General features: G+C 46.1%; 1 protein-coding gene across 1 annotated transcript; it reads right to left on the bottom strand.

Annotated features, from left to right (window-relative positions):
- Positions 1 to 379: 379 nt before the first annotated feature.
- On the bottom strand, positions 380 to 9,132 carry LOC140386047 (uncharacterized). The gene is made up of 2 exons (XM_072468639.1): positions 8,508 to 9,132; positions 380 to 1,575 (listed from the first exon to the last, which is right to left on the bottom strand). Exon 2 carries the CDS (start codon positions 1,519 to 1,521, stop codon positions 622 to 624), a length of 900 nt encoding a protein of 299 aa, XP_072324740.1. The 5' UTR covers positions 1,522 to 1,575; positions 8,508 to 9,132; the 3' UTR covers positions 380 to 621.
- Between the last annotated feature and the right edge of the window lie 1,522 nt (positions 9,133 to 10,654).

Below are 10,654 nucleotides of genomic sequence, written 5' to 3'. Positions count from 1 at the left end.
AAATGCTGGTCTAGCCAACAACACCTCCACCCAGGGAGCGAATTTTAAAAAATGATTCCGTCATTGACTCCTCTTAGAAATCGTTTATCTCCAGCACTGTAATGTTCTGCTAATCAGTACTGCCACCTCTCCCTCCACCTTGAGAACGATGTACATGTGGATGGTACATTGATGCCCTGTAATAGCAGAGAAGAAGATTGGTGCAATGTGTGCCCATGCACACATTAAGTTAAGTAAGGTTGTACAAGAAATATCAGCATATTGGGTGGAAAACAGAAATGGTGTAAACCTGAGATGAAAACGGCTTCAAATATTCACCAAAAATACTTTGCAAACCAAACAAAAACACAACTCCTTCAAATAAACACGGTGCGTTAAATTGAAGAAAATTTGTTTTGAATTTATTCTGTGATTTTGAAAGTATATACAGGGCAAGTTTAGTTCTCTAAAACATGGCTCATTTTCTTAAGCACTGTTGGTGCTTGCACATGATGCACACATGTTGTAAATCAGTTTAGGTAGGCCAATTGCATGAGCAAGCTAATCTGTGACAGCAAACCAAATTCTGTACGCAAGGCCTCCAAGTCACAAACATTCAGAAGATCAAAAAGAAACCAGTTCTTATTTATTGTCCCGCTTGGGTTTCAAATAGTCAAACAGAGGTTCGAGCCCCTCTTCTACCAGGTCCAGCAGTGGCTTGGCAAGGGGGTTGCATTTGACATGAAGCCCCGTATCGAGCGAATGACAGGCTATCCTCTCCAACTCCGTCAGCATGGGGAGGTTTGTGGGGAGATTTTCAATCTCATTATAATTCACATTGAGCAGCTTAAGGGGCCTCATCAAGCAGATAGATTTGGGCAGGAATCGGAGCCTGTTTTTCTCCGCGATAAATATCCTCATGCTTTCCAGTTGACCCACACTTTCAGAAATGCTTTCAATTTTGTTACAGCCCAGGTGTAAGAAAGTTAACCTCCTCATCCGGTAGACGCACGTGGGCAATTGCACAAAGCGATTGTTGCTTAAATTGAGCTTTTCCAGCTTCCTCAGGTCCTCCAAACTCTCAGGGAGTGACGAAATCATATTGTACGAGAGGCTCAGGACCTGGAGTTTTTTGCAGTAGCCCAGTTCATGTGGAACTTCTTTGAGACAATTCCAGTCAGCAAACAGAACCCTCAGTTTCCTCAACATTCCAATTTCTTTTGGCAAAGTAGCCAACTGATTCCCCAGCAAATTCAGAATGGTCAAATTCTGAAGATTCTCAATGCCAGGACCAATACTGAGGAGGAAATTATGTGACACATTCAGTTTTTCTACTTCAATTACCTGCCAAGCAATTTCGGGGATTTCGCTCATTTCCATCATTGCTAACCCCAGAGAGTTGCGGCCATAAACCATCTTCAATTGACTCCTTAACTCAGCAACCAAGAGTGCATCTTCCTCTTCTGAAGGCGCTGCTCCTTGCCTTTTTATTGTTTTCCTGAGCTTTTCTTTTGAAACATTCTTTGACACACAAATTCCCATCCTTAATTGCTCAAGTTCTTGTACAATTTCTGCCAAGGTTTAAGTATTGGCGACCTGTAAAAGTAAAATTGACAATGTTCGAGATAATATACATCGTATGAAGCAGGGAAAGTCAATAATGGACAGCTTATGGACCATCTATATCCCACAGGTGGCATTCCAACCTGTACAATGTCGTTCATGCACAAACACTTGTCACAGAGCACCTAGGAAAGGTGGTGGATAGGGGTATAGCAGTCTTGAGGGAATGTTTCCAATGTATGACCGCTACTGCAGAGGAACCTGCTAGGCACATGTGGCAGACAACATTGCGAGATGTACGAGCCTTCAGATTGTCCTGCAACGGGTGAGAATCTGTGCTGCAGTCCCCAGCAATTGCTGCCATTATTCCGGTCTCTATATCTTTTATCAATGCTGAAACTCATGCATTGGGCTGACAGTACGACCCCACAAATGGACCGTCGATTTAAGGACCTTCTTGAACCGCTGCAGTCCCTGAGGTGTCAGTGCATCCATAGTGCTGTTAGTGAAGGGGGTTCCAAGATTTTGACGCAGTGACAGTGAAGGAACAGTGATATATTTCCAAGTGGGGCTGGTGTGTGACTTGGAGGGGAACCTCCAGGTGGTGGGGTTCCCAGGTATCTGCTACCCTTGTCATTCTAGATGGTAATGGTCGTGGGTTTGGAAGGTGTTGCCCTGAGGACCTTGGTGAGTTCCTGCAGCGCATTTTGTAAATGATGCACACAGCTGCCACTGTGCATCGGTGGTGGAGGGAGCAAATGTTTGTAAATGGGGTAGCAACACATTGCTTTGTCCTGGTTGGTGTCGAGCTTCTTGAGAGTTGTTGGAGTTGCACGAATCCAGGAATTGGAGAGCATCCCATCGCACTCCTGACTTGTACCTTGTGGACATGCTTTGGGGACATGCTTTGGCCCATCCCCCAATAATCCAATTGCCCGCCTGGCAACACCCTCAGAAGTCCCTACCCTACCCTCCCAGGGATCCCTACCTGGTCTCGATGCCCCAACACTTACGCCCAGGCAAGTTGTTGCAGTGCTTCTTCCGACCGTGCTGCACCTGGATGGGCTGAAGGGCTATCGTTAATCTGATTGAGCGACAGCTCTCCACAGCAGGATGTCCTTCCAAGTGAGGACAGGTGCTGCTAATCAATGCTGATTAGAGTGTAAAATAGCTGCCGGCCTGTCATTCAGCAGGGGTCAGTTGTGTTTCCCAATTGACCAACCGGATGGCGGAGGTCAAAGTTCAGGCCATGGTGAAGCACCTGACCAAGGCTCCTTTGACAACACCTTCCAAACCTCCACTACTATGACGGACAAGGACAGCAGACAGCAGCATGGGAACACCACCACATGGATGTTCCTCGCGAAGACACTCACCATTCTGACTCGGAAATATATTGCCTTTCATAAGAACATAAGAACATAAGAACTAGGAACAGGAGTAGGCCATCTGGCCCCTCGAGCCTGCTCCGCCATTCAATGAGATCATGGCTGATCTTTGTGCACTCAGTTCCACTCTCCGGCCCGTACACCATATCCCCGAATCCCTTTATTCTTTAGAAAGGTATCTATCTTTTTCTTTAAAACTTTTAAAGAAGGAGCCTCAACTGCTTCACTGGGCAAGGAATTCCAGAAATTCACAACCCTTTGGGTGAAGAAGTTCCTCCTAAACTCGGTCCTAAATCTACTTCCCCTTATTTTGAGGCTATGCCCCTTAGTTCTGCTTTCCCCGACCAGTGGAAACAACCTGCCCGCATCTATCCTATCTATTCCGTTCATAATTTTATATGTTTCAATAAGATCCCCCCTGCATCCTTCTAAACTCCAATGAGTACAGTCCCAGTCTACTCAACCTCTCGTCATAATTTAATCCCGTCAACTCTGGGATCAACCTAGTGAATCTCCTCTGCACTCCCTCCAGTGCCAATATGTCCTTTCTCAGGTAAGGAGACCAAAACTGAACACAATACTCCAGATGTGGCCTCACCAACACCTTATACAATTGCAGCATAACCTCCCTAGTCTTGAACTCCATCCCTCTAGCAATGAAAGACAAAACTCGATTAGCCTTCTTAATCACCTGTTGCACCTGCACACCAACTTTTTGCGACTCGTGCACTAGCACACCCAGGTCCCTCTGCACAGCAGCATGTTTTAACATCTTACCGTCTTTCCTTCACTGTCGCTGGGCCAAAATCCTGGATTTCCCTCCCTAACAGCACTGTGGATGTACCTACACCACATGGACTGCCGTGGTTCAAGAAGGCAGCTCACCGCCACTTTCCCAACGGCAATTAGGGGTGGGCAGTAACTACTGGCCAAACCAGCAACACCCACATCCTGTGAATGAATTTTAAAATAGAAAGTTAAATGCAAATCCACGGCACAGGGCGGCATGGGAGCACAGTGGTTAGCACTGTTGCTTCACAGCCCCCGGGTCCCAGGTTCGCTTCCCGGCTTAGGTCACTGTCTGTGCGGAGCCTGCACGTTCTCCCCGTGTCTACATGGGTTTCCTCTGGGTGCTCCGGTTTCCTCCCACAAGTCCCGGAAGACATGCTGTCTTTGGACATTCTGAATACTCCCTTCGTGTGCCCGAACAGGCGCCGGAGTGTGGTGACTAGGGGATTTGCATGGTGACTTCATTGCAGAGTTAATGTAAGCCAACTGGTAACAATAATAAGATTATTGTTATTAGAAGCTTCCTTGAGCAATTAGCAGCTCGTTGACTGTACGGTATGCTGATTTAGACCACTCGCCCACAGGCTCGTCACATGTTCAGCAGCCAAACATCAGGACTATACTCTTGGCTGCCTGCAAGCAATGCCACAAGGTAGAGTGTTCACCCTGAGTAATGTACATTTTATACATGTACTCTATACATATTTCTTTATGATGATCATTGAAATTCTTTCCCATCTCCTGGATTGCTACTCATGATGAGTTTGATGATCAACAATAGGGATAAAATAGGAGCACAGGAGTACAATGATAGGTTTGCATTAAGTAGTTAGGGGAGATGGTAGTGTCATGGTTCTTTCACTGGACTAATAATCAACCAAGCCCAGACTAAGGCTTTGGAGGTGTGGGTTCAAATCCCAGCTACCACAGCACTGATAAGATTTAAATTCAACTAATTTTTTTAATTCTTCAAGGAAAGCATTGGTGAACTGTTGTTAATTTTTATTTTTAAAAACCCATCTGCTTCACTAATGTCCTTTAGGGAAGGAAATCTGCCCTCCTTACCTGGTCCGCCCTACATGTGATTTCAGACCCATAATAATGTTGGTTGACTCTTAATTCCCCTCTGAAATGGGCAAGCAAGCCAATCTACTCCAGGGCAACAAGTGTTGGCCTTGATATATCCCTTACCTGTTTAAAGGCTAAGAATTCACAGCAAGGTCAGATGCAGAATGTAAAGTGATGGAAGGGGCCTTCAACAGCACTATCCAGCATCACTTACTCAGTAATTTTTTTTTTTAATTTAGAGTACCCAATTATTTTTTGTTTTCCAATTAAGGGGAAATTTAGCGTGGCCAATCCACCTAACCTGCACATCTTTGGGTTGTGGAGGTGAAACCCACGCAGACATGGGGAGAATGTGCAAACTCCACACGGACAGTGACCCAGGGCCGGGATTCGAACCCGGGTCCTCAGCGCCGTAGTCCCACTCAGCTCCCACCCCATTACTTGGTTCAAACATGGACAAAAGAGCTGAATGCCAGAGGTGAGGTGAGAGTGACTGCCCTTGACATCAAGGCAGCATTTGACCGAGTATGGTATGGTAACAAGCAGCCCTAGCTAAACTGGAATCACTGGGAATCAGGGGAAAGCTCTCCGCTGGTTGGAGTCTTACCTGACACAAAGGAAGATGGTTGTGGTGGTTTGAGTTCAATCACTTCAGTTCCAGGACATCACTGCAGGAGTTCCTCAGGGTAGTGTCCTAGGCCCAACCATCTTCAGCTGCTTCATCAATGATCTCCCTTCCATCACAAGGCCAGAAGTGGGGTGTTTGTGGATGACTGCACAATGTTCAACGCCATTCGCAACTCCTCAGATAATGAAGCAGTCCATGTCCAAATGTAGCAAGGCCTGGACAACATCCAGTCTTGAGCTGACACATAGCATGTTACGTTCACGCCACACAAGTGCCAGGCAATGACCATCTCCTACAAGGGAGGATCTAACCACCGCCCCTTGACAATCAATGGCATTACCATTGTTGAATCCCCTCCCCTCAGACCTAGCACAAAGCTCACAAGCTCATGGTCTACAGAGCAGGAGTAATACCCACCTTCCTATTTAGCTCATAGGCGTGACCATATACAGCAGGCACCTCAAAACACTGGCAGAGTACCACCAGCACTGCCTCTTCACGATCGTACAAAGCCATTGGCAGGGTAGGCACACCAAAATCAGTGTCCTCGCTCAGGCTAACACCCCCAGCATCGAAGCATTGACCGCGTTCGATCAGCTCGGCTGGACAGGCCACATCGTCCACATGCCTGACTCGAGACTCCCAAAACAGGCGATCTAGCCAGAGCTTTGACAGGGCAAGTGAGCCCCAGGAGGGCAGAGGAAATACTTCAAGGACGCCCTCAAAGCCTCCTTGATAAGGTGGAACAGTCCCACTGACAACAGGGAATCCCTGGTCCAAGACTGCCCGAAGTGGAGGAAAAAGCATCTGGGAAGGAGCTGAACACCTTGAGTTTTTTCACAAGAGAAAGCTGAAGCCAAGTGTCGACAGTGAAAAGAGCGCATGGTAACACAGGTACACCCCCCCCCCCCCCCCAATCACCGTCTGCCCCACCTGTGACAGGGACTGCGGGTCACCCATTGGACTCCCCAGTCAACTGAGAATTCATTTTAGTGCGAAATCCCCTGGTTAATCCCCTTCAAGACACACACCATCCTGACTTGGAACTAGATCACTATTCCCTCACTGTCGTTGCGTCAAAATCCTGGAACGTCCTCCCTAACAAAACTGTGGGTGTACCTACGCCACATGGAGTGTATCAGTTTAAGAAGGTGGCTCACGACCACCTTTCCAAGGGCAAATAAGGGTGTGGAATAAATGCACCCACATCCGTAAATGACTGAAAAAAAGTATCAGTTCATGGTAGATTTCAGTGGGTAGAAATTGTGCATCTTTGTATTTTGCAGGTCTATGTTTCCTTAAAGGGACAATCACCACACCTTCTATCTAAAACCCACAGATGGGATGGTCAGAAAATGGAGTGAACCCAAGTCCACCAGATTACTTTGCCTTGTTTGAGTCCGAAAGAAGTCCTGGTCCAACTGAGAGTGGATGGTTTCTGACGTACTATAGGAGGTAGGGTGGTCTTGTTGGCACAGTACCAATGTCCCTACCTCCGACACAGAAGCTCCCAGTTCAATTTCCACTTGCGCACTTGATCGCCACAGAGGTGCATTCATAACACAACCTCACAGATTGGTTATCAATACATCGAGAGCACGCAGGAAGAGTGAGGAGGTCTCTGGACCAGCCATCATTGATCTGGAGTGGCACCCCTTCAGCTATAGCCTCTGGCGACAAGCCAGTATCCTCTTCCAGGGAAAAAGCTGTTTTGGAAATAGACCTGAACGTATGCTTTGTTTGCTCTTAATAATGTCTTGAGATACGCCCTGCTTCACAGTCTTCTCCAAAAGTGCAGTGGAAATCCCATTTCCCCAAATAAACAGGGTGGAGTGGGAATTGTTTCAACAAAATGCCCACTCTTGCTTTGCTCAGACCACAATAAGACCACAAGGTGTAGGAGCAGAAGTAGACCATTCGGCCCGTCGAGTCTTCTCCACCATTCAATGAGATCATGACTTATGTGATGTGCTAATCCTCAACTCCACTTTTCCACCTTATCTCCATAATCCTTGATTCCCTTACTGAGCAGTCTCAGAAAGCGGACAGGCCAATTTCCAGCCACCAAGCCTGAAGGCCAAGTTTACAGCCAACAGCCTCTAAGTCTTAAAGCTAAGGCAGTGCAGAAAACCTTTGCAACAGCAATTTTTAAATATCTTCGCTGGACCAGGAAACAGACGGTTTCCAGATCTGAGTATCATCCCTGTATTGCCTGTTAACTATAGCTGGTCATTCAAATTGGATGTTGTTTGGGGAACAGGGAAGTCTTGCAGAGTTCAGGTATTGTAGATATATGTTATAACAAGGATTCATACACTCATATAAACTGTGTGTGTTTAGGCATCCATACATCTTAATTGGGTGAGAGTGGAGTAGTTCTGTTTGTGTACTTTTGTTTTTTCTTTACTTTAATAAATAGTCTTTAATAATGGTTACACAATGGCTGGGCTGTTTATTCTCACTGGGAGTTCACTTGTCTCCTCACATTAAAAAAAACACAAACCGATGTTTCAAGTTGGGATACTCTTGCAGAGAACATCAACGTGCTGCCTGACATTATCAACTTTCATAATATATCAATGTTAAGCAGGCTACAGCACATTAAAAAAACAGAACACTATAAAATAAGATAGAATCTTAACTAAAAGCAAAATACTGCAGTGCTGGAATCTGAAACAGGATTTTAACTGTTCACTCAACACCCAGGAGAAATTTGTGATCTTTTTTATTGTTTCATTCATTCACTCATTAGTCCCAGAAAGTTGAGACTGCCATGCCCCACCTCTGTCATGTGCTCCCCTTACATATTCCACATTAGTCAACCGCATTGTTTCATTATTTAAGAATCAGTGCATTACTCGTAGAGTTTTTACATGCGTACCGTGATTCTAATATCCAGAGATAAGTTAAGAAGTTTTAACACTTTAAGGCTACGACCAGCACTCCCATCAAGTCCTGGTTGAGTTTGATTCACTGTGTAATGCTGACATATTTGATGATCATCAATATATGACTTGCTCAAAGCAGAATTTGAATCATGATAAAACCTATCAGCTGCAATGTCGTTTTCTAAACACAATGCATGTACTTACGGCAAATAGATTTGAGTCCTCGTGTTGAGCTCCGTACGGTACAGAAAGCACTTTTGTAATTGTTGACGAGGTCAGCTTCAGTGAGGCCAACTTTCAGATGCAGCTGCTTCTGTCACTTGTTTCATGTAAGTGCGGTAGAACTTCTGGTATACAAATAGATCACTCATATTACTCACTTTTTTTTGTTGTTGTCTTAAGATAGTCTTTCATTTTCAATTTAAAAAGCGGCTCCTGCAGGGATGAACTATAAATAAACGTGAAGCTCCTGAGTTCTATCTTTATTTCAAAGAATGTTTTTTTTTCCTCATATTATTCGGCTAACCTGCCATTTTGTTGCAATGCACACAGAAGAAAGAAGGGATAGTTTATGACTTAGTCATTCCTGAGCTGATCCAGCCCTCATTTCCTGACAGCAATGTAACAGCAGGACAGAGGTGATGTGTTGGGTGCTCTGCTACACAGACGAACCAACACGGTTGCAAATGGTACAACTCAGTTTTATTGCTAACATTTATTTACAATGGTAAACTGGTTACTGAGGTTCGATCATAACCCTAGAATCTGTGGACCTATTCCTAATACTATCTTGTAGTGGCACTCAGCACATGGTGGATGTCTGAGTGGCTTGTTATGAGCTCTGTGCCCTGAGCTGTCTCCTGCTGCAATGCTCAGGAAGTGTCGTGTTCCCTGTTTTGTACTGTGTATGCTCTTGCCTGTGATTGGCTGTGGTGTTGTGTGTGTGTTAATTGGTCCGTTGATCTGTCCATCGGTATGTATGTATGTTTGTGCTATGAATTTTACCTGAATATCATGACAAGAGGTACGATCAAGCAGTGGATGCACGGCCGCACAGTGGTTAGCGCTGCTGCCTCACAGTGCCAGGGACCCGGGTTCAATTTGGGCTTTGGGTCGCTATCTGTGTGGAGTTTGCACATTCTCTCCATGCCTGCGTGGGTTTCCTCCGGGTGCTCTGGTTTCCTTCCACCGTCCAAAGACATGTGGGTTAGGTGGATTGGCCATGGTAAATTGCCCCTTCGTGTCCAAAGGTTAGGTGGGGTTATGGGGATAGGGCGGGCGAGTGCTCTTTCGGAGGGTCGGTGCGGACTCAATGTGCCAAATGGGGAGGTGGTGGCATAGCGGTATTGTCACTGGACTAGTAATCCAGAGACCCAGATTAATGCTTTGGGGGCCCAGGTTCAAATTCCGCCACTGCAGATGGTGAAATTTGAATTCAATAAAAATCTGGAATCAAATGTCTAATGATGACCATGAACCCACTGTCGATTGTCATAAAAACCCATCTGGTTCACTAACGACCTTTAGGGAAGGAAATCTGCCATCCTTACCTGGTCTGGCCTAAATGTGACTCCAGACCCACAGCAATGTGGTTGACTCTTAACTGGCCCCTCAAGGCAATTATGACTGGGCAATAAATGCTGGCACGGCCGGCCACGCCCAGTCCCATGAATGAATTTTTTTAAATGGTTTCCTTTTGCTCAATATGTAAAGTAAAGATGCCAAATCGGAGCAGAAGTAGGCCATTCGGCCCCACAAGCCTGTTCCGCCATTCATTGAGACCATGGCTGACCTGTTTATATTTCTAATTCCACATTCTCATCTACCACTGATACCCTTTGATTTCTGTGCCTGACATAGAATCGTGGAACCATAGAATTTACAGTGCAGAAGGAGGCCATTCTGCCCATCGAGTCTGCACCGGCCCTTGGAAAGAGCACCGCACCCAAGCCCACGCCTCCATCCTATCCCTGTAACCCAGTAACCCCACCTGATCTTTTTTGGACACTAAGGGCAATTTATCACGGCCAATCCACCTAACCTGCACATCTTTGGACTGTGGGAGGAAACCGGAACACCCGGAGGAAACCCACACAGACACGGGGAGAACGTGCAGACTCCGCACAGCCAGTGACCCAAGCCGGGAATCGAACCTGGGACTCTGGAGCAGTGAAGCAACTGTGCTAACCACTGTACTACTGTGCTGCCCACTCCGCACAGGCAGTGACCCAAGCTAGGAATCGAACCTGGGACCCTGGAACTGTGATCCAACTGTGCTAACCACTGTGCTACCGTGCTGCCCACCTTAAAATTATTCAGTCACTCTGTCCCCAGCACCTTATGAGGAAGCG

The sequence above is a fragment of the Scyliorhinus torazame genome, chromosome 11 (assembly GCF_047496885.1).
Source record: "Scyliorhinus torazame isolate Kashiwa2021f chromosome 11, sScyTor2.1, whole genome shotgun sequence".
NCBI classification, from domain to species: Eukaryota; Metazoa; Chordata; class Chondrichthyes; order Carcharhiniformes; family Scyliorhinidae; genus Scyliorhinus; species Scyliorhinus torazame.
This window is presented reverse-complemented; position numbering and strand designations above follow the sequence as displayed.